Source organism: Marmota monax, unplaced genomic scaffold, assembly GCF_021218885.2.
Source record: "Marmota monax isolate L192 unplaced genomic scaffold, Marmota_monax_Labrador192_F-V1.1 WCK01_AAM20220418_F8-fsc00005, whole genome shotgun sequence".
NCBI classification, from domain to species: Eukaryota; Metazoa; Chordata; class Mammalia; order Rodentia; family Sciuridae; genus Marmota; species Marmota monax.
In genome coordinates this window covers 5,945,423-5,969,671 of record NW_026692254.1, presented here as the reverse complement: position 1 = coordinate 5,969,671, position 24,249 = coordinate 5,945,423, and the positions used below count along the sequence as shown (strand labels likewise).

General features: G+C 39.6%; 1 protein-coding gene across 3 annotated transcripts in view; it reads right to left on the bottom strand.

The window, feature by feature from the left end:
- The window catches only part of Cfap61 (cilia and flagella associated protein 61), a 273,395-nt gene that overhangs the window by 44,129 nt on the left and 205,017 nt on the right, over positions 1-24,249 (bottom strand). For all 3 annotated transcript variants that reach the window (XM_046434983.2, XM_046434992.2, XM_058576462.1), the window contains 2 exons: positions 23,627-23,718; positions 15,636-15,841 (listed from right to left, as the gene is read on the bottom strand). In XM_046434983.2, coding sequence (XP_046290939.1) covers positions 15,636-15,841; positions 23,627-23,718 — 298 coding nt within the window. The remainder of the gene's footprint in view (positions 1-15,635; positions 15,842-23,626; positions 23,719-24,249) is intronic.

Sequence of the window (24,249 nt, the reverse complement as noted above, 5' to 3'; positions counted from 1 at the left end):
ATTCTGTCCAGAGTGGGAGGAGCAGCCATAAACCCTCAGGGAAACCCTCAAGGCCGGGAGAGCCTGTGGACATGCACAGTGTTTCTGGTGGACAGGGAAAGGCTTTTGCCTTCCAGGTATCTTTACCACACCTCAAGAAATCCTGTCCTCAGTCTCAGGGCTGGGACATGGCCAGCCTGATGGTCTAAATGGGTGGGTACACGATGGAAGCCTGATAGCAAATACAAAAAATAGAGAGAATACCCTGCATTCTGTCAGATCAGAATAGAATGCGGTTAGAAATCAACGATAAGATGAAAAATAGAAGCTACTCTAACACCTGGAGTTAAATAATAGGTTATTGAGTGATTAATGGATAGCAGAAGAAATCAGGGATGAAATAAAAATATATTTAGAGGTAAATGAGAATAGCTATACAACATCCTGATTTCTTCCCCAGGATTTTTTTTTTTTTCAAAGTGGCAATAGGGAAAAGAGGTCTCTTTTTTTTCCTCTTAAACTGAGTTATGAGGTGCATGAGTTTGGGGCTTCTCATGACTTCCACCGTGGGGTCAGTTCCAGAGAAGGAAGCCCATACTGGGAAGAAGGGCCAATAGGGTTTCAAACGAATCCTGGCTCTGTGAAGCCTGGTTTCCGTTCCACCCTGCTTCCCCTTTGATTGACTTCTGGATGACAAGTCTCCTCTGGTGTGTCTATTAGTTTGAGCTGGGCTTCTGTCACTTGCAAACAGAGGTTCCTGACTAGTATTATGACCAGGAAGAATATCAACAAAGTATTGTTTTTAAACCTTTTATCAAATAACATCTTGAAATGAATGAATTCTTTTAAAAAAACCTAAACTTAGTGGGGCACAGTGGTGCACACCTGTAATCCCAGCAGCTTGGGAGGCTGAGGCAGGAGGATCACAAGTTCAAGGCCAGATTCAGCAACTTAGTGAGACCCTGTCTCAAAATAAAAAAAAACAAGAAGCGCTGGGGATGTGGCTCAGCGGATAAGTGCCCCTGGGTTCAGTCCCTGGTATAAACCACACCCACCTAAAAAAAAAAAAAAACCTCAACCAACCAAACAAAACCACCCCAAACTTAAAAATGCATCTCCACTTCAGAGTTCTTCCTCTTAAAATGTTATAGGCTGAGCTGTTGTAATAAAGGCTGAAGTGAACACTTCAGTCCAGCACATGATAGGAAAAATCATATTAGTTCAGATATTAAATCCCTGCCAGGACTCCAGCTGCTTTGGATCCCCACAAAAGATCCACTTGCAGATCTGTCCTGAGGACAGTGGCTTTGACCAAAGGACATCCTTCGGCGTACACTGGAGATGGACTGAGTCAGGAGCCTGAAAACCCCAGCAGATCCCTGGTAGTGAGTCCATGCTAATATCTTGAACAAGTTCTAGCATTGCTCAATTATCACATGCAGAAAGCCTCCAGCTTGCAGGCGCTGCCGTTTGTCAGCTGGGGCTGCTAGTGGCTGAGAACTAATCATTAAGCCTGCCAAGGAGCAGAGGAGCCTCACGGCATCCAGCGTGGTGTATCTTTTCCTATTTTACTTGGATTTGCTCCTAATGATTAAACTATAGATTATTAATGCTGCGAACCTCCGGGATACCAGCATGACTGTGCTGGGCTCTATTCTGCCCTTGGAGCCTTCAGCACGTATCCTGGTCTGGCAGACAGAGCTCCGGCAGCTGTCAGAGCTGCTGGGGCCAAGAGGGTACCGTGGGCTCCAAACAGTGGCTCCTATTAGCAGCTGCAGGGGCATTGTTGGTGGCATTTGGTGTTCTCTTCTCCCCAAATTATCAGAGTGAATAATAAGTCACAAAACACAGCTTAGGGTTTGCTGGGAGAGTGACAAAAAGTGTATTTTAAGAGAGAAGGAAAAGTAGTTGGGATCATGCTGGGGTTCTGCCATCTGTCACTTTGCAAAGTTGTCTTGGGTGTGTGCAGGGAATAAAGCTGAGCAGCATGCACATGGCAAGGATCTGGGATGCACAGGACCCACAGTGGTGTGATCCCAGGGCTGTGGAGAAGGTGGAAAGCACAGTGATCATGAGTGGAATAGTTCTCCAGGCCTGGCTCTAAGCTGAAAATTTCTTGCACATTCACTCATGTAGTCTTCACAGAAATCCCAGGAAGTAGCCCTAAGTCCTCTTTTATATGTAAGGGAAACAAGGATTAAAGGAATTGAGTGACTTGCTAAGACAGCACCACTAGAGAAGCCTGAAGGAGTCCCACATCTGCTCTCTCCTTGACACATGTTAACACCATCAGATGAGAAGCAGGAGACATCCGGATAAGAAACTCGAGGCTGGTAAAATGTCAGAACTAGGACTAGCTGACATGGATGGAGGCCCCATTATTGCATGTGTCTTGGCTAGCATGGCCATCAGAAGTTGGAAGCAGCAAAACACCCTGTGTCTGCCTCCCTGGCAGTGAAATGCCTAGTGAACTTGGAGGGACAAAGTAGCATCAGATTTGGGTGTGAATCTTTCTGAGCCAGTTCAAACTCACATAACAAAATCTGTAGCCTGGGTGGCTTATATAACAGAAATCTATTTATCACAGTTCTGGAGGCTGGAAGTCCAAGATCAATGCGTGAGTGGGTCAGTTTCTGGTAAGGATTTTCTTTTTGGTTTGCGGAAGGTCATCTTCTGCCTTCTTGCTTTGTCCTCACATGGCAGAGAGAAAGACAGATGCATTCCTCTTTTAGGCCTTAAAGGCCTCATTTAGCCTTAATTGTGACCAAGGGACCCTATCTCCAGATATAGTCATTTTGGGGATTAGGGCTTCAACAGAGTCTTCAAACAAGAATTTGGTGGGACACAATTCAGTCCACAGCACTGGGGTTATATAAATGGGGTTTCCAGTTGGAAGAGAGTAAACCAACAGAGAAATTAAATGGGCATTAGGGACAGAGAATGACTTAAGAGACACTGGTTGAGGGCAGATAGGATGATCTATATAGTATGGGAGGGGTTATGCCATGTATTAGCCTGGGGATATTTTATAATATGTGATAAATGTTCTTAAATTTGGAAAAAAAATGGTACTTTAAAAACATCGCTCCAATGTCTACTTGATTACATTATTTCTGATAAGGAATCTGTTGTCATTCTTATATTTATTCCGCTATAAATAATGTACCCATTTTCTATTATTGCTTTTAAGCTTTTCTCTTTATTACAGGTTTTGAGCAGTGTAATTATGATATATCTTGGTGTCGATATTTTTAAAATTTTTCTTGCTTGATATTCATTGAGCATCTCAGATTTCTGGGTTTAGAGTTGACATCAAATTTGGAAGAACTTTTGGTTATCATTTCTTCATGCCACTTGTAGTCATTCCACAGCTTACTGATCACCTACCAGTGTTGTTTTAAATTCTTTTCTTCTCTGTGTGTTTCACCTTGGGCTGTTTCAATGGTTATGTCTTCAAGTTCACTAATCTTTTCTTTAGTGAGGTTTAATCAGCTGATAATTCCATCTAACATGTTTTTCACCTCAGACATCACCATTTTCATCTTGAGAAGTTTGATTTAGATCTTTTATATACCTTCTACATCTTAACTTTTTGATCACATGAAATATAATTGTTTTAACGTGTTTGTCTTTAAATTCTAACATCTGTATCAGTTCTGAGTTAATTTTGATGTTCTGATTCTTATCCCATAATGATGGGTTGCATTTTTCCTATTTCTTTGTGTGTTTAGTAAGTTTTTTGATTGGATATCAGAAATCATGAGTTTTACTTTGTTAGGTGCTAGAATTTTCAGTATTCTTACAAACATTCTTTAGGTTATTTGGGGGATGTGGCTAAGTGACATCCAGTAACTTTAAAAATCATTTGGTATTCTAAAAACTATTCCTTACATTTTGCGAAAAATTTTATGTGTTTTAAGTGAAACAGTAAATATGGTTCACCAAAATTTGGGAAAAAAATACTGAATTCCATAAATTTGTTCCTAGGATTTTAGATAAGGTTTTGTTGATTTGTATATAATTGAGACAAAGTTTATCCTTATTGATAGTGGATATAAATCCAAATTTCAAAAGGCCTTCTTCATAGTTTTGCATTTGGGAGGAGCTAACTTCTAATTTGACAAGGTAATTATGGGAAATATTATAGACTGGCTTGGCCATCTGCATTTTAGACTCTTTGCAGCACGCTATAGCTAAAATTCTCATGCTCATATGCAGTGTGGTATCTATATAGGACTGAGTTTCCTCCAAAGAGACACTCCCATCTAGGACTTGAATGATGGACATGAACACCATGAGATGGAACCTCTGCTTGCTTTTGTTGGAAAGACTGGTCATGGTCAGTTTTCTGGTATGAATCATGGTAGAAGGGAGTGGTTGTGGAACTGGTGTGTGTCGTAGCAGTTCTTTAGTTCCACAAATTCCTTACTGTAGCAGAGATTATCCAGATGTGAAGAGTAATTTTCTGAATTTTTCCTGGAAGCCAAACTAAAGCCTGTTGTTCCTTTGGTCCATACAAGGAATGTTACAAACCACCCAAAGCTGTTTAAACTAGCCACAATAGATTCTGTTGTCTGAAACTGGAGCCTAGTTGATAGATTAATCATTGTATTTACTCATAATGTGGCTGACGAAGAGCTTATTTGAGGAATAGGAGAAAGTTTGGCTCTGTCATTTCTGGTTCACTTGTGCATGTACTTAACAAGGATTTTCAATCTATAGTTCCTTTGGGAGAGTCCTTTACTTGTTCTTATTCATTTTGTAGAGGTTAAAAATGGAGAGTACCTATAAATCCACAGAACCATACACACACAAACTGCAGGAGGATCCCAACAGAACAAAGATGACTTTAAACCATGACATCCCCCAGGTCCTCTGGATGTGGTGAATCCATATAGACACACATCTATATTTCATCTGACCCAAGAGGAAACCAGTGTGATTGTGCTTCAACTGACAATAAAGCTAGATTCCCTTCTATTTTTAAAGATAAAATACAAATTGAATTTAAATATCTTCTTCCTCTACACATAAATTAACCTGGCATCCTCTTGTAGAGAAGCAAAATTATCCTTATGTCACAAGCATAGGTTTTGTTTTTTGTTGATCTTCTTGTAACAGGTAATTGAAAAATCAAACACATCAGCACTTTTTTCCCTAAAGGAATCTCATTATATCATGACCACTTATTCCTCTTGTCCTATATACAGGGAGTTAGAAAAAGAGTTGGGGAAGTCTGGTTCTAGTCCTACTGATGCCACTGTCTTGGTTGTGACCCATTGCAAGCCCTGTCATTCTGTTTTTCTCATGTATAAAATTAATATGCTGGATTATAATTAAGGTCATCCTAGCATCTAGGTTCCAAGACAAGTAAGTTGTACTATCCAGGAACTTGCTTCAGGTCTTAATCCTAGGACCAAACAGCAGGTACCCTCCAACTCTTCTCATCCCATACAGTGCAATAATCTAAAAATAGGTTTTGGGTATTAGGATTAGGTATGGGTTTTATATTCGAATTGGCTTTTAAAATATTTTTTACTTTTTCTATAAAAACACACATTGCAGGCTGTGGTTGTGGCTCAGTGGTACAGAACTTGCTGAGCATATGTGAGGCACTGGGTTTGTTCCTCAGCACCACATAAAAGTAAATAAATAAAGATATTGTATCCATCTACAACTAAAAAAATAAAAACAAACAAACACACATTGTTTTTGTAATGGGAAATAATGAACATTAAGCAAATATTTATAAAATAGTCCTCAAAAAGAAACCTAAAAAGATCCAGGCTTAGAAGGAAAGAAATGAGAAGTAGCATGTGATTATGCCATACTGTACAGTTGGCTTCAAAGCGTCTTTTGCCAACAATTGTTCATTTTCCATAAAACATCTAGGCAGATAGATCAGTTCCTTCTCATGATTCAGAAGACTAAGACTGTGATTTCTGAAATGCACTGATTTTAGCAACTCCAATCACAATAGAAAAACTCAGTGGTTTCTTGGAGTTTGGAAAAGAGGTATTTATATTAAGGCACTTTATTAGCCTTGGAGGTAACCATTGGCTCATCAGCTATTATTTTAAGCTCATAAATAATAACCTTCAACCACATGCTGCCAGATAGGCATGCAATGAGGAAGAAAATCTATAAAGGACTTTAATCCCACCAAATGTGTTTGGAAAGAAATGTGACATCACAAAGATGCTCAGAGGAACAAAAGTCAGCTTAGAACGTACTAGTTGGCTCTCTTGAATCCCAAATCAAGACTTGAGATCTTCTAACAAGAGGATCATATATATAATCACCATCAAGACTTTCTTGGATAACTCTTGTTGTCAGAAAGGAGCAGGGTGCATGGGGTTTGACCAGTTGGGTAGTAAACAAGCATGGAAAGATGAGGTCAGATAGAATCTTTATTTCATTCAGCAAGGCCAAGTGCTCCCTGTATCAACTGTAGAATGACCAAATGCTCCCACACCACCCACTTCATCTTCTAATTTGGGCATGTGATCTAGAGAGAAATTTCTTCCTAATTGAACTCACAAAAGCAGGTACCCATTGGGCTTTCATCTTCTAGCTACATCCTCAACGTGTTACAGACTGAGAGCCAAAAGAACTGGTGATTAGCATTATGGGAAATAATTGTTCATAGATGCTATGCCCAACACTACCCACTACAAATTCCATGAATGCAACCGATCTATGTCAGCTTTGTCCAATAGAGTTTTCCACAGTAATAGAAATGCACTGTTTGAAATGGAAGTCACATGTGGCTGTTGAGCATGTGAAATGTGGCTAGTGTGACTGAGGAACTGAATTTTTAATTTTATTTATTCTTTTCTTATTTTTAATTTTTGGTGCTGGGTATCAAAACCAGGGCCTTGAACATGGTAGGCAAATGCTTTATCACTGAGCTACATCAACAGCCCTCATTTTAGTTAAAATTTAAGTAGGCACATGTGGCAATTGGCTACCATAGTGGGCAGCGCAGATCTTCAGTATTTGTAATTATTGACAGCACTTGAGACACTTTTTCCAAAGCAAGTTCAAAGACTATGTAATAGAATAGATATTAGACATTAGACTCTAGACATATTTTATAACTCACACAGTTTATAGTTTCAAATGATTCAGAACCTATTTGGTTGCTTTGGGTGGTTTGAAATGAAATCATCTTTAAGTGCAGCTTAGATAGAAGCATCTGACCCATTCCTTTGCTACAAAATGCTCTGGGAGGTACATTGTTGATTCTAATCTTAGTGTATATTTTATTACCCTAAATAAAGCACCAGATTTTTCACTTATTTAATTCCTGATAATGACCTCTTCTTAAGTAAATTTATGTCTTAGAGCATGACTCTGAAAACAAGTATATTAACTATCATGTGTACCTCCATATAGATAATTTTAAAAAGAGACTTAGCAAGTGCATATATAATGTGATTTTAAAACATTTGCCATTTTAATTATTAAAGGAAGCACTGCATTTTCCTAAAATTCCATCAGTTTGGGAGGGATACTATATAAAGGAATACTGTATAAAGGGCCAGAGTGTTTTTATTTCTCTTCAAAGGCTAATGTGGGTCTGGAGGAATATGAACACTAACACAAAATTTTGCACTTATGTAGTACTTTATATGCTTTAAAAAGAAATGCATCTGCACAATACTTTAACACTTTCACATTATCATTTATTTTTATCTTTGATGTGGGAAGGTTTATTATAGACTATCTTCATTATATATATGAGAAAACTGATGCTCAGTGAGGTTAGATGACTTGTCCAAGAACAATGCAGAATTTGAACCCTCTGTCTGACAGTCTCATTCATTTCTACTCTAAGGAAAGGGAGCAATTATTTGCTTTTACATATTACAAGGGTTTCAAGCCCACTTCTCTCAGAATGTACAGTTGTCTGTTGGTATCTATGGAGAGCTGGTTCCAGGACACCCCCCCTCCCCCACCACACACACACCCAGGATGCTCATCTTATATAAAATGAAACAGTATTTTCATATAATGTACACCATTGTCCTGAATACTTTAGATCATCTCTAGATTACTTACAATATATAATACAACACAAATGCTATGTAAATAGTTGTTATACTGCATGGTTTAGGGGAAAAATGTGGATGTTCAGTGCAGATGCAATTTTTTTTGAATGTTAGATCCACAGTGGGTTGAATCTGCAGATGCAGAGCCCACAGATAGAGGGTCAAGTGCACACCAAGAAGCTGCAGAACCACAAAGCTGGGCAGGATGGCAGCTATGGCAAGGGAGTCATGGATAACTTAAAGGTGGCAGTGGTAGTCTATCATAAGGCATTTCTTTGTTTTTATAAAGCTTGGTGAAAAGTTTGAACTTGTTTTTATAATGTGGCAGATGTGATCCAACAACCTTGTGTGTGAATCATGTCTCACACTTGGTGATGCATACAGCTCACACTCCAACCCTATCTTCTGGAATGCAGGGTCATCCCTGGGCTGAAATCATCTCCCCCTGGAATTAATATGTGGCTTAAATAGACATAGTTCCTTTCAAATAATGAAAGCATTAGTTCTTTGGTAAGGGGAATACTAACAAGTTCCTCTGTTGTAGGATGTTACAGTGCCTGTTTGGACAGTGTGATCAAAAAACTACAGGAGTTCACATTGAACAAGGTGAAGTAGGGAAATGCTAGTGAAATGATATCTGTTAATACACTGGAGTTCCCACTCTGCTTCCCCGATGTTTCTTGATACTGAATTTGCTGCTCATTCTTTATATTCTCACTGGTAATTGCTTTTCACATAACATTAGATGGAATATTCATTTCTTTCATTCATTCATGGGCTCTATCTTTCTGGCCAACAGTGTTACTAACACGGGTGAAATTGAAGCGCTTGAAATAAGAATTTCTGTCTTCCTAAGACCTCAAAAGCACAGAACATCTCAATCCAGGTCTATCTAGTAAATGGTATGACAAATGGCTTTCATGAAAAGGAGACAAATTTTTTTAAAAAGTCCCCACAGCACTCCACGTGTTCAATACTTTTAATATTGTTTTTTTTCTGGCAATGTGAATGGTGAATTTGTTTTCCTTTCACACTATACTCTTTGGTTTGAATATCTAAAGCAATATGTGCTGGCTATAATTTTAGGAGAGTTCCAAATGAGTTCACCTTCCAAAAAATGCAAAAATGGGGTGAGATGATATATAATATGAAAAAAAAACCCAGTTTTAAACAGAACAATATTGCAATTAAAAATGGTCATATGTTGTATTCTCTACTCCCAAACTACTGACCACCTTTGTCTATTACTCCAAATTGAAGGTTGACCATCTTGGGAAAAAGAGATATTCGAAACTTGGGTTTGATTTCATAATAGTAGGAGAAACACTACTTGGTAAGGATCTCCCTTTTGGAGCAAGGAAACCAGAAAATGATTAATAAGGAATCCTCTAGACAGAGGATGTGACAACCCAATGTAAACTGCCTTTCACAAAGGTGGAAAAATAGAGGCTAATCAAATCACTAGAAAGCAAAATGAAGAGAACAGATTTTTAAATTTTTTCATATCATTGAGGAAAGGATTTTTTGCAAGCCTATCAAACAGAACTGGTGTAGTCTGAAGCTATAAAGATAGGTGAACAGGAACACTTTAGAGAGTCTGTAGAAAGATGGTTGGTGACACGGCAAGTGACTCACAGGAAAGTTTGTGAGGGCATGTTAGTTAGCTTTCCGTCACTATAACAAAACACCCGAGATAATCAAGTGATAAAGAGAATGTTGACTTTGGTGCATGGTTTTAGAGATTCCAATCCATGATTGGATGGACCTACTGCCTCTGGTGGGGGTGCTAGACAGCAATGGTCATCTCATGGACAGGAAGCTTAAGAGAGGAAGAGGAAGGGACTGTGGTTGGTTTCACTATTCTTGGAGAGGACATGGCCCCAGTGACTTGAAGACTTCCTACAGACCCACCTTTTAAAGGTTCCACTACCTCCCAGGCTGGGGACCAAGCCTTTAACACCTAGGCCTTTGGGGGACATTCAAGATTCAAACTATAGCAGAGGCATAGGTGATAATACATAGGGTGTATTATCACCCAATATCTTTTATGTACATACAAAGAAATTGAGGTGGTAGGGTGGGCAGTCACATTTCAAGATCTGGTAAAGTCTGGGAAAAGGGGCACCTGGAACTTTGTGTGCAGTTTGCTGCTGGACACAGCACGAGGCTAATGAGTCCAGCCGAACAGAAAGCCTTTTTCAAGTCATGATTAAATGATTCCAACTGCAGTGTAATAAATAATTAGGGGACCATGTAGGTCACAGTATCCTGCTTTGTAGCTTGGAAGACAGAGGCAGCACAAGGTGGCTTTCCTAAGGGAACAGCTTCTGGAGCCTCACAGTTCAAAAAGGTAATGGCAGCCTTTTAAAGGACTTGCTCGGATCCCATTTAGAATATTGTGCACAGCAGCACTTACCCACTAAAAATAGGCTGTTGAGTGTTTGGGAGTGTGGAGGAGGTGGCCTGCTGGCAGGAGGAGAGGGCCGTCAGAGGGCAGGCTTTGAGAGCTGAGCATGTTAAGATGTGAAAAGAGGTGATTTAATCAAGGTATATGAGTATCTGATGGTTCATACAATGAAGCTAGGGCAAGACCTATTCATGCTGTGAGGACAAAGGATGCTACCGACTGTTAATTAAGGCTAAGGGGGGCACAGTCAGAAGGGAAGACCTTTTTTATGTAGGGTCATCGATAAGTAGGGGTAAAAGAAGATGAAGCCAGAGTTAAGAAAGCAGAGAAAATGTGGAACATGCCTAGTTAAAATCTCTGACAGACAGCAGCTCGGGAAGCCACCTCAGCCCCCCTCCCTCCACCCAGAGCTCCCAGTCCCTGACTACTTGCACCTCCTTAAAAGGTCCTTTCACTTCCAGTGCCCTGAAGTGGGAAGCAGTGTTAGCAGGTCACTGCTGAACATGTCAAATGACTTAGCAGACAGGAGGACTGCCAGGGTTGGATGGCGGGGGGGGGGGGTGTGCATAAGTAAGCATGTGTGTGCACTCATGCATACCTCTGTGAAAGTACATGTGCACATGCAGGACCTGTGAGACACAAAGGCTTTAAGGGGGAGACCACAGAAAGATGAATTTTAGTAGCATATTTGTTGTGTGATTTTAAATGCTGGTTGGCTCAGAAAAGAATAAGTGATTTTTTTAAAAAAGCTCTGTTCTTTTTCCCAAGTGGTAAATCAATCAATCTACCAATTCTCCCCATCCCCTGCCACATGTACACAAACAACAGTGGTGAATTAGCTCTCTCCTCTGCAGTGCCAATGGTTTGTACTGGCACTCCAAGGTGAAAACAAAGAATAAAATATAGGCGGACTCTGAGCCAGCCTGGGCTGCAGCCCTCAGCTGCACTGCAGTCCTGTGGCAGCTGTCTGCCCTGTGCATCTTGGTGGCTGACTGCACGCCTGTCACCCTGCATCCCCATATGGCTCCAAGTGAGTCATTGCTCCTGAGGCTTCTACTGCCACAGCAACATCTGACCCAAGTGGCTGCCACCATTTCCTTTGGCACAGCGAGAGCCTGCACTGCGCTGGTCCTTGAGGGGGTGAGAATAGATTGAGGGAAACAGAGAAGAAAGATCCAGAGGGTTTCTTTGAATCAGGAGAGAACAGATACTGCACTAATGCCTGACTTGTGGAACAACAGAGTGGTTGGTTAACCATCAGCCCTTCCAGCATCAGGGAAGGTGCCCCCAGACACGGTGGATGAAAGTGCACAAAGAAAATGTGCCCAGATTTGAATGAGAGCTGTTGTTTGCACTGCCAAGGTCAGGAAAAAAAAATGGTGATTATTGTGGCCAAAATCAGCTAAGCCATTCACCCTGCTTGGAAAGAGCCTTGCCAGTCTGTCTGACAACAGACAGGGTGGGCGGTGCTGGGCCAAGAATCAGCGCGGGGACCTGGCAGTATTTTGTGGCACTTGAGAATGTGGCCACAGCTGTGTGTGCACATGAACACACGTAATGGAAGTGCCTGCCAACACATGGCAGGATCTGCAGCACCTCCCTTACAAATGATCAGTGACCATCTTCCTGCCCCCTGCTTCTATCCGACAGATGTCAATCAGCATCTCCTGCTATCCAGTGCCATCCTATCTTGTTTTGCCATCCTAAATATTCAATCTTAACAAATCAAATTAACCTTTAAAATTATTACTATCATCAGTTAACAGCTGCGCCCCGACTAGTGATCTCAGTCTTACTAACACTTGACCCCGAGCAGTAGTCTCAAAATCACCTTTTCAAGGAGAAATAAACCAATCATGACTTTTAATTTGTTCAAATGTGAAAACATTTCTTTTTGTCCAAAGTAGAGTATTAGCATATCATTCACCACTAAGTAGAATTTCTCTTTAACAGACAACGGATTCCCTTGAACTCAAATGTTTCCAGTAAGGTTGAATGCAATAATAAAATCCCTTGTACTAGCTTAGCAGAATACTTGTTCTTTTCTTTATTTAAGGTTTATATTAAAGTCTACAAGGATTTGAAAAGGGAAAGCCTGTGATTAAAGAATTTGATACTTTTTCAAAATATGGTTTATGTATAAAAGCATTATGAAGATATCTTTATGCTTTAAAAGGTTCAGAAATACTCTTTCCTGGTGGGGTGGGGGGAACCCACAAAACTCATTCATAATAAACATGCTGGGCTGGGAATGTAGCTAAATGGTAGAGCACATGGTATGCATGCACAAGGCCCTGGGTTTAATACTCAGCACAGGTGAATGTATGGATGTACTGCACATACATGCACACAGAGCTTAGCAAACCAGTAACCAAAAGGAATTTTCTTAGCCTAATGAAGGGCATCTATAACAATATAAGTTGCAAATGTTACATATTTGATACTGAGCACATTCCCTTTAAGAATGAGGACAAGGTTGCCATCCCTCGCTATTAAATATTGGCCAGTGTAGTAGGAGAAGAAAAAGAAATGAAAAAGAGAAAGGAGAACTATCATTATTTGCAGATGATATAATTTCTCTACGTGGAAAAATCTGAAAGAATCTATAGGTAAATTATTTGAATGACTGAAGAAGTTAAGCAAATTTGCAAGATTAGAGCCACACAAAAATTAGGGCTTTTCTAATATAGCTGCATCAATCAATAAAAATGATATTTATAATAATAATAATGACATATAAAGCACCTTGGATCACAGCAAACAAAAATCATACAAAACTTTTATGGATAAAGTGATAAACCTTTATTGAAAGATATCAAAGAAGACCTAAGTAAATTAGACTTATGCTATGTTATGATATTGGAATCAATATAAAAGAGGTCAGTTCTCAGCTAGCTGAGCTAGGATCTAATGCAGGTCCCATGAAATTCAATGGAGCTTTTCATGGAACTTGACAAGTTTATTATAAAACTTTTGGAAGAGCAAAGGGACAAAATTTTCTGAGAACTGGGTACAGAGGTACACACCTGTAATCTCAGTTTCTCAAGAGACTGAGGCAAGAGGATTATAAATTCGAGGCCAGCTATTCCTATTCTACTTTATACTATAAATATAAATATACTAATTTATACTAATGAGACCCTCAGCATCTTAGTGAGACCCTGCTTCAAAAATTAAAAGGCAAAAACAAGGACTGGGGATGTAGCTCAGTAGTAAAGTACTTTTGGGTTCAATCCTCAGTACCAAAAAAATCCCAAGCCACCCTTAAAGAAGACAGATTACATTAAGAATATCTGTTAATTGACACCATATAGAAAGATAAACGGCAAATCTCAAAATGTTTAAAATATATGAACAACACAAGTTTGTATATAAAACAACTCCTGCTAATTAAGAAGATGACAACCAAAAGAAAAATGGACAAATGTTATAAATAGGCATTTCATAAAAACTATCACAAATGGCCCATGAAAAAGCAAAAAAAATATATTATTAATTAGTGAAGGACCAATTAAGGTCATGGGAAGATACTTTTGCATACCACTAGAATGGCCAGTTTTTAGTCTGAATAGAACCAAATTGACAGCACTACATAGCAAAAGGAACTTTCACTCACTATAATGGGTGGGAGAGTTTAGATAGGTCTGACTATTTGTGAGGAAACATTTGAGCATCAATTAGTAAAGCCAAAGATGTGTATGTCCCAGGACCCAGCAGTTACAGAACTGGGACACCCTTAGAGAAATTCTGCACATGAAATAGATCCACAATGGCCACAACTTTATTTGTAATAGCACCGAAGTGGAGACAACTGACATCCATCAACAGGAAAATCCATGAGTGAACTATGACAGTCACACAATGGAAGAATACACAAAAGGGAGAACAAATGAGCTAAGCTAACATGGATGGTTTCCCCCAAACAGTGCTAAGCAGAATGTTGACTTTCTTTAGCAAGTTATAGATTTTATTCAAAATAAACAAGTTAATGTATAATTTAAGAAATCATATATTGCACATTTTTAAAACAGAGGTTGGTGAACTATGACCCTTGGATCAAATACAGCCAGTGCCTATTTTAATAAATGAATTTATTGGGACAGGTCGTGTCCATTTGTTTATGTGCTATCGATAGCTGCTTTCTTACTACAAGGGCAGAATTAAGTTCTTGTAACAGAGTTTGCTGATCCTGTTTTTAAAAGAAATAGAATGACCAATTCAAACTTCAGGATAGTGACTGCCTCCCAAGAAATAGAGATATCAGCTGAGTGGGGCTTCCAATATCTCAAGGTAAGGAATTTTTTCTTAACATTGATAGTAGGCACATAGATTTACAGTACTATTTTCCCTTAAGGGGTACATGCACAATTCACATATGTGAACATGCTTTTTAAAATATGTGGCACATGTTTTATATATTCTAAAATTAAAAAAAAATAAGAAGGAAGAAAAATTGATCATGATACTGGAAGTCACTCCTATGAGTGCTAAGGACACTGGAAACCTATGACTTATATCCTTCATCTATATCTGGCACTGACTTTGTCATCTTGTTTTGTAGACAGATGAATATTTTCCTAGCCTTGCTAAGTGGCAGGCTGCATCCAGAAGTAGCTTTCCATTCTAGAATGCCATGCTTTCTATGCTTTCCATGAGGTATAGCATGAAAGTGTGTCTTAGACTTTGAAAAGACAAAAAGTTTAGATCGCCTACTGTGGGAATTTTCTTACCAGCATTTTGGACAAATAGCCACCCATCTCTGCTTGAGCATGTGCTGGGAGGAAGAAGGCTGGGATCACAAATGGTTTGGTGACTGTGGAGTTCCCACCAGGACCAGATTCTTCCACATCCTACTCCAAGTCTTAGGTTTTTGACCACTGCTCTTAGAAGTCCCTTATGGAAAGGGACTCGAATGTCATCTCATCTGAGCCTTCCGTAGTGTGAAGGCTGTGCATGGTTGCATTTGGGATCTGGGCCTAGGTGTAAACACATCCAAATCCATGCACTTCCTTATGTGACCTTTGATCTCCAGCCAATGCTAATGGTCACATAGTCTTTATTAGAACAAAATCTCCACTACTTTTGCTTCTCCACTATTTCCTGTTTTGTTCTCTGGCACATCACAATACTCATCTCTCATTTATGAACCATCATATATATTATATTCCCACCATCAGACAAAATGTCCAACCTACCTGTAGAGATCTGTGATCAGCTTGTCGTCATAACGAGCGCACAGGTTGTTGAGGACTTGCTCATGCTGGCCAAGCAAGCGGATGTAGTTGGAAGCAGGGAAAGCCTCCTTAGAAAGGCACGTGATGGTCTCCACTATCTTATACTTGTTAACATGAATTCGGAAGTATGTCCCATTTTTCACATTACCTGTTATTATTTCTGACCCCTGGTAGGGAGAGGATGGATCAGAAAAACATTAGAAACACTTCTGGACCTTGGGAACTTTACCATAGCAAATTAATTTTTTTATATATAACAGGTTGTATCTTGTCATTTGTTGCAAATAATAGAAATAGATATTGACCAAATTCAGCAGAAGATAATGGTACTCCATATGCGTAGGAGTAAAAAGTTCCATCAAATTATGTTATGTGCATATACAAATATGCCACCATGAAATTCACTATTCTCTATAATTAATATGCATCAATAAAAATATTCTAAAACATTGAAAATAAACATAGGATCCTGCCTATATTTCCTATGACTAACATTTTATATTGGTCTGGTATATTTGTTATGATTAATAAACTCACACTGATACATTAGTATAAAAAAAGAAACCACAAACTTGGACTTTGTGACTAAATGTTCTTCAGGATATTTATAAACTGTGATTGCATTGTCCTGTGTTTATAAATTAGTTGCTAGGTTACAACCAATTATCTGTTACTCAATACCTCATGTAGCTAGTAAGTGGAACTGGCTTTATTCTTTTCTATGAGGTGTTTCTTCTTCATTTTCATTAAAAAATTTAGTTGCTCGGTCATTTATTTTTAGGAACCCCTCCAGTAGCAGTATAGATCCATTGGTGCACAAAAATGCCAACATCCAGCACAGGAGCTACAGGAGCAGTGTACCTGAACCAGTCATTTTATTAGGAAAGACTTCCTGGGAGAGGTGAGCTTTCAGGAAGTTGAGAAACAAAAGTGGGAGGATCAGAGCTGGCAAATTGTAAAAGGCTGTTGTGGAAATCCATTTGCCCTGCCTGAAAGAAAGGTGTTCATGCAGAAGAAATGGAGATCTTGATGAGAGGGTGTACCCTGGGGTGTGAGGAGTGGCACACAGGCTCTGGGTTTGCTTTATTAGGTAACTCTATATCTCACTTTATTCTCTGGCACCACAGGGTACCAAGTACAATGGCGTTATTACTTACTTCCTCCTCCCTCCCTCTCTCCTTTTTTTTCTTTTCATCAGTGCATTTTAATTGAATGGAACCAAGGGTTTCATCACAACAAATTCATATATGCACGTAACATACTTTGATCATGTACCCCCCATCCCTTTCCTCTTCTCTTCTTCAAGGTATTTAACATTGCCAAATTTCTTAATCTTTCACAGCACCATTTTGAGTAAAACATCCTAGTCAAAGTGATCACAAGGAATTTCAGTCCTTTTAAAAGATGAATACCTAATAGCTGTGTTGGGGGAGTTTGATAGAATTCCTTCCCAGTAAGAAGTTTAGAGATTCTGGCAAATATAGGCTTACGTGACCTTTTAAATTATAAATTGTTCAGGGTATGGATTTGTGGCATTTTGCCCTTAAGAAACCAACTAAAACTGCCTTATGACAAGAAAAGATGCCACTAGCTAATTCCATGTCGTCATGACTTCTTTTTCTATTTCGGCTCCTGAGAGCTACTGACCTACCAACTGGACACACACACTCCCCAAAGGCCCAGGGAGTGGAAAGCCTCAGTAGGCAAACATGAGTTTTATTTGGCTGGACTCCACTTTACCTTCTGACTCCAGGTTTAGCACACAGTAACACTAAATAAATCAGATTTTCGGAGTGCATATAGATTTAAGCTTTCACTCTGAGCTTGAAGGTGGCATTTAGAAACCCAAGGCAAGTTGAACTGCTCTGATTCCAAACATTTACTTAGTCCGGGACACCACCTAGGGATTTTATCAAAACAAGAACACATTTAGATAAACTGAGGCAACTGGTGGGTGTCTGGGTATCCCATGGAAAAGCCCTGAGGTAGACTTCAGCCAACTGTGAAAGCATGAAGTGAGAAACTTAAGGAGGCACATCAGGTGAAGAAATCATGGACCAACCCCAAGCATGGATGAGAAACTGAGTATTTGGGAGAAAGGGAGGGAACAAATACAACTTAGAGAAGAGATTAGGGGATGATGCTTCAAGGGAGATGCAAAGTGGTCCAATACCACTATATTTCATAACAGGGACATAGGTTCACAGTACATTTTATTTTACAAAAAGAGTTCACTACAATGAATAGTATCATTCCATTTGGGGGGGCATCAACATTTTTAAAAATGCTAATGCTCATTTCCTATGGTGAGGAGTCTGGGTAACTTTTGTTGTTTCTCTTTCTGTTCAGTGGACTATGTGTAGTTTCTAATTTTAAGCAATAACTATCACTTGTAAAATGATATTTTAAAGTCTTCTGGCTATGCTATGGCAAGGAACCAGACTTTTGAGGAACATTTAAAAGAGAAGTGAAACAGAAAGCAGAGGGAGTAAGGAAGACATAGAAGGAAAAGGAAGGAGAGAGGATGGGAAGGAGGGAGGAGAGGGATCCATGAGGAGTTAGTGTGGAAGAGTGTGACTTGTCCAAAGAAAAGCTAAATCCAGGTCCCAGGTCTTCCCTGACCACCTGCCACTTTCTGCACTTGCACATGTATTTCTGTGGTCCTGGATGCCCTTAGACTTTTTAATTCAGGTATATTTCCTCAAGTCTTGACTTGTCAGATTGAGCAAAGAATCCCACCACCCAGAGTGGGGGCACAGGACATGACAGAATAATTCCCGGTGGTGCCGTCTTTACTTGGGTGGCCCAGGATAACAGACATTATTTCAGAATTAGAGGCACATAGTGAAGAATGTGACGCCCATGTGCATTTCTATGGTGAAATACAAGGCTTTAGAGAACACTGGAGTTTGGTACCAACTGTGGGTGACTATCTAAGGAGGGGGCCACTCCCTCACCATGGTAGCAGGGCTGCTGGGGATCCAGGAGAGCAAGCCCCCACAACCACTCTGGCATAGTTTTAGCTGCTGGTTTCCCCAAAGATCTGTGGAGAGCAGAGAAAGCAATCTCACAAGGTCTTGGTCTCCTCCTCTTGCTCTTCCTCCTCCTCAATGTTTATTTATGCTGAGCAATTGAGAAAAGGGAACTCAGACATCAAAAAGGCCCTGCTTCAATTTGTAAATCAATGGATGTGTAACTGATGTGAATCTGCAATCTGTGTATGGGGTGAAGGTGGGAGTTCATAACCCACTAGAATCAAAGTGTGGAATATGATATGTCAAGAAATTTGTAATGTTTTGAACAACCCACAATAAAAAATTAAAAAAAAAAAAAAAAAAAAAAAAAAAAAAAGGCCCTGCTTGAGAGATCTACCCATGTGGGCAACAAAAAATTTGACTTTTCAAGGAATTTCATTAAATACCTGCCCTGCAACTTGCAAGGTTTTCTCTGTGTTGAGGAGAGCTGATTTGGACTTCAAACAACCTTAGTTGAGGCTCAGCACCTCAAGTCAGGGGCCACAGTTTCTTAGTGGTAGTAATGTGACAAATTTCTGAAGGTCCTTGGTGGGCCACTGCCTGGGATCTGGGAGAGTCTGAGCATGAAATGTCCTCCATGTTAGCCTATTCCAGGAGAGTGGAATCCTCAGCATTGTCTTCAACAATTTGTTATTATGGATGGATTGCCCTTTTTACTTTTTGTATGTTTTGTCATCATAATCCTAACTTTATAACTACAGGGGCTTAAACAGTCTATCCAGTCTAGTCACTCTATAATGAAAGTAATGAGGAGATTTTGCAGAATATTGATCTTAACTACAAAAGGCAAATTGTGTCCATTTTAATAAGATTTGGCACTATGTTGGCATAGTGGGGTGGGGAGAGGTCATCCTGGCAACTTAAAATGCATCAAAAATATTTTGCAGTGGTATTAAAGATAATTCATGCATAGATGGACTTCTCAGACACAAATTATTCTTGTATTGTGGGTTATTCCTAATGACAGTTGTTGACAGATCAGGAAAACCCAGTGAAGTCCAGAACTCTCTGTTCCTTCTTACAAAAAGTCCCTCCTCTAAATGACTTAAAAAACCTCCCAGCCCTGTCAACCCATGAGGGATTCTTGGGTAATTATGATTATTTTGCAAACTTTCCAATTTGCCGGGGTGTGTCTAGCTTCTTCCTTTAAGTATATAAGTAAATTTCTAGAAGATTTGGATCTTAAATTTAAGGTGTTGGTGGAGGGACTGGTTCTGGTTTGGTTCTTTTTTTTCTCTTATTCTTTTTCCCTGAGTACAATTATCCTTTCAAGTTCCTTTATGATTTTGACAAAGGTTGGAAAATGGCTCTGAAGTTCACGCCAAATGGAAGACACAGGATTAATCAGACTTGGTGTTCATGAAATCAGGTTCCCAGATCTCATGACAAACATACAATTTTAAATTCAATAGTATCCAAGGCAGAATTTGTTGTGACAAATTTCTTTATTTTTGTGGTGGATAAGCCAACAAAGCATGTGGACTGGAATCTGCAAATTAGTTTATTATGTAGACAATTTGGGGTACCCTTTCTTCCATTTGTCAAGTTACTGCTCAAAGAGCTCATGAATTACTGAACAATCTCCTTACTTAAATATTCCAGTTATTGAGAACTATAAAAGTCTGATAAGATTAATCTGTACTGCCCTTATTGTCAGAACAGTAATTTCTCTAGTGAAATACTGTTGAATGGGCTCTATTCTTGATCAATTGGATCTATTTAGGTGACTGCCTGACCATTTTGGCAACAATTTTACTTAATCAAATTAATTCCTACCCCAAAAGATTGCCATGCAGCCATCCTACATTTTTTTTTCTTGGATAATAAAATGGGGGGAAAATCTGTTTAGATCTTCTGTACTAATTAAAAAGGAGGCCCACCTGGCAAAATGGTTAATTAAAGTCAGGGGTCCTGTTCAAATACTGTCATAGCACCAGCCAAAGAAATGTATTTAAGTTGCACTGTTATTAAAACTCTCATTATCTAAAAACCCCTTTTGGCTTTTCCTCTGACTTTATTCAGAGAGAGAGCAAGTGGTTCATAAATAAATGACACTATATGTAGGAAATCATGCAGTGTCCTTCAAGAATCTAATTCTGTCTGAAACCAAGTCCAGTATTTTCTAGCTCTTGTACATGTCAGGCTCAAGTTATTTACCTATGATGACCAAAGTGCTCAGCCTCTGACACTCTGGGCTTTATCTTGTCTATCTGAATGCCCCTGTCTGTGGCTGATTGCACTTTCCAAAGATGGCCACATTGATGGCCCCATTTCAATTACTTTGTGCAATATGACCTTAAAAATCTTTCCATTGATAGATGGATTCTGTCCCATATACCTTAAATACCCACAGGCTGTGACTGCTCCAGCAGAGCCTGAGGGTGTGGGGGAACTGATGCTGTGTGGCTTGCTCATTTGGGCCGTACAGGCAGTGCAGTTGCCAACTTGCTAGGGAGAATGCTTGCCCTTGGAGCCCTGACCAGTCTGATTACTCAGAGGCCTCCATGCTGTGAGGAAGCCCAGGCTGCATGGATAGGCCAGGCAGGAAGGCTCTGCTCAGCACTCCCCGTCTTCCAGTCATCCCAGCTCAGGAAAGCAACAAGCTTTTAGCTGTGAGTAGATAAGCCCTCATATAACCCTAATCATTGATCTAGGCTTCTAGTCTTCCCACCCAAGGCATGTTGTATTCTATTGTGCCCTTTTGGAATTCCTGAAAGCACAGACTTTGAGTAGAATCAAATGGCTGTTTTATACCCCAAGTGTTTCATACAGTAATAGAAACTGGAACAGCATTTGCTATGATTCTGTGGTTTTCTTTGTTGTAAGGAAATTTTGCATCAGATCACGTGTCTGGGACACCTAAGCAGATCTGGGAAAAGCCTAAAGCAAAGAAATTTTAAAGATAACCATCTGTCCTCTCCCTGGAAGAAGACTGATCTGGAGCCACGATTAACAACATCCGCTATTGATTGGTTACCATTTTTGCTCCAGGCAGTACTATTTTATATATGATCTCTAACAATCCCAGAAATTCAAAGAAGTTGAATAACTTGTTCAAGACACATGGGAAGAAGCAAATGGAAGAGATGGGATTCAGGTTTCCTGAAGGGATAAAGTAGGGGACCAATAGCCTGTGACATTTTGAGTCTTCCTCTTTTCCAATAGCTTCCAAATATATTCCATTTGCCAGAACATGCCACATGGTCATTCCTATCCTAAAGGAAATCTGGGAAATGTATTTATGTTATGCTGGTCATATAATTAACCCTCAAAAATATTCAGGAGAAGACAATGGAAACAAAGTTAAGTAGGCAACTTCAGTGTCTGCCTCATTGACTAAAAGCAAATGTGACTCTTCATAAAGGAAGTTCCCAGTTGACAAAATCATCCTAGACTTGGTCCATCTATCAGATTTGTGCAGCTTTCCAACTGACCAACCGTGCTGTGTCTTTTATGATCTCCTTTAACACAGGAGGTCCAGTGCCATAGCTTCTCCCTTTCCTGGATATCTTTTTGCTATAATTCAGAGAAGGGAGGATAAAAGTGTGTTCTAGATGTCCATTTCAGATTCTAAGCAATTTCCTTGCTTCATTGTCATGAGGGTGAATATTCTAATACTCTATTTATGATCTACTGATCAAAACCTAATGACTTGCTGGGCCCAGTGGCACATGCCAGAATCCTGGAGGTTCAGGAGGTGGAGACAGGAGGATTGTGAGTTCAAAGCCAGCCTCAGAATTTAGTGAGGCACTAAGCAACTCAGTGAGACCCTGTGTCTCTAAATAAAATACAAAATAGGGCTGGGGATGTGGCTCAGTGGCCTGGATAACATGGTGAGACCTTTGCCTTCAGAAAAAAAAAGAGAGACACGGAGGAAACTTAAATGCATCTTACTAAGTGAGAGAAGCCAATCTGAAAAAGCTACATGCTATGTAATTCAAAGTATATGACATTCTGGAAAAGGAAAATCTATGGTGATATTAAAAAGACTAGCAATTTCCAGAACTTAGTATGGAGGGATGGATGAAGAGCAGAGCACAGAGGATTTTTAGGGCAGTGAAATTTCCTGTGTGATGCTATTGGTAGACACATTTGGCCAGACCCCAGGAATGTACAACACCTAGAGTGAACCCTAATGTGAACTTTGGTTAATAATGATGGCTTTGATTGTTAATGATGTGTCAATGTATAGTCACTAGTATGAACAGATATATCACTCTGATGGGAAGTGCTGATAGTGAGGGAGGGAGGCCATAAGTGTGTTGAGGGAGGGTGAGGAAGGGGTATATGAGAAATCTTTGTACATTCTGCTCAATTTTACTACAAACCTAAAGCTGCTCTAAAAATAAAGCAGTAAAGAAAACTTATTGGCTTAAAACAACAGAATACTTTAATTATCTCACAGTCTCTGGGAGTTAGAAATTGGGAGTAGCTTAGTTAGGAGGTTCAAGTTCATGGTCTCTCATAAGTTTTCAGTCAAGAAAAGTTGGCTACGACTGCAGTCATGTGAAGATACATGTCCAAGGTATGTGGGTGGCAAATTAAAAAGGGCTGGTGCAGGCATCCTGAGGTCCTTACCACATAGACCTCAAAGGGCTGCCTGTGTGATCTTGTAACATGGCATCAGGTGATCCAGAAGGAGGCAATTAGGAAGCTATAATATTTTCCATGACCTAGCACACTGTCACCACCAAAATATACGGTTGAATACACAGTTCACCCTACTCAGTGTGCGAGGGAACCACATAAGTGTATGAGGACCAAAGATTCTTGGGGGCATTTGGGGGCTGACAATCATAGTGGGTTTTTGATGTTGTGAACCAATACATTACATAAAAGACCGAGTAAAGAATTTCACTCTCCCATAAACAAAGTGTTATATTTGAACGTAGAATGAAATCCAGGAATAATACTTACAAAATTGGTCTGTGACATTTGTACCGCCAAGGGAGTTGGAATATTAGGCTTGGAAACATGCAGATAATGGTAAGACCCAGGAAGAATTCCTCCTAGAGGAAATGGCAAGTTTTCCGTATTTGAAATGAATTGTTAATGAGGTGGGGAACAAAGTTTACATTTTTAACCACTGAACAGGGTTTCCCACCATGTATATGCTCCTCAAACTCTGCTACTAAGGTACTGCTAATAATAAGGAACACCCTGGGTGGTTGAGCTTTATTTAATCAAATCAACGTGAAGGTTACATTATATCTCGTCTTGGCACCACCAGTGCTCCAAGCATTATCAAGCTGATCCCATGTACATTGTGTTTCCCCACAGCTCCCAGCACCCTAACCTATATCTATCCAAACCAGATTTGACCTTTAGAAGCTTAAAATGTTGGAATGGCATTCTCACTCCATATCACTCCTCCAATATATAGCAAAAATATTCAAAACTTACACTGTATAAAGAAAATCAATGAAGTTCTTTGTCCAATGCTTTAGAAAACTATCAGTAGGAAATCCTTCATATTTCAGGTTTGTTCCTAAAGTCTGAGCCTGATCCAACTCTGGTCTCTGATACTGTTCCTTTCTCTT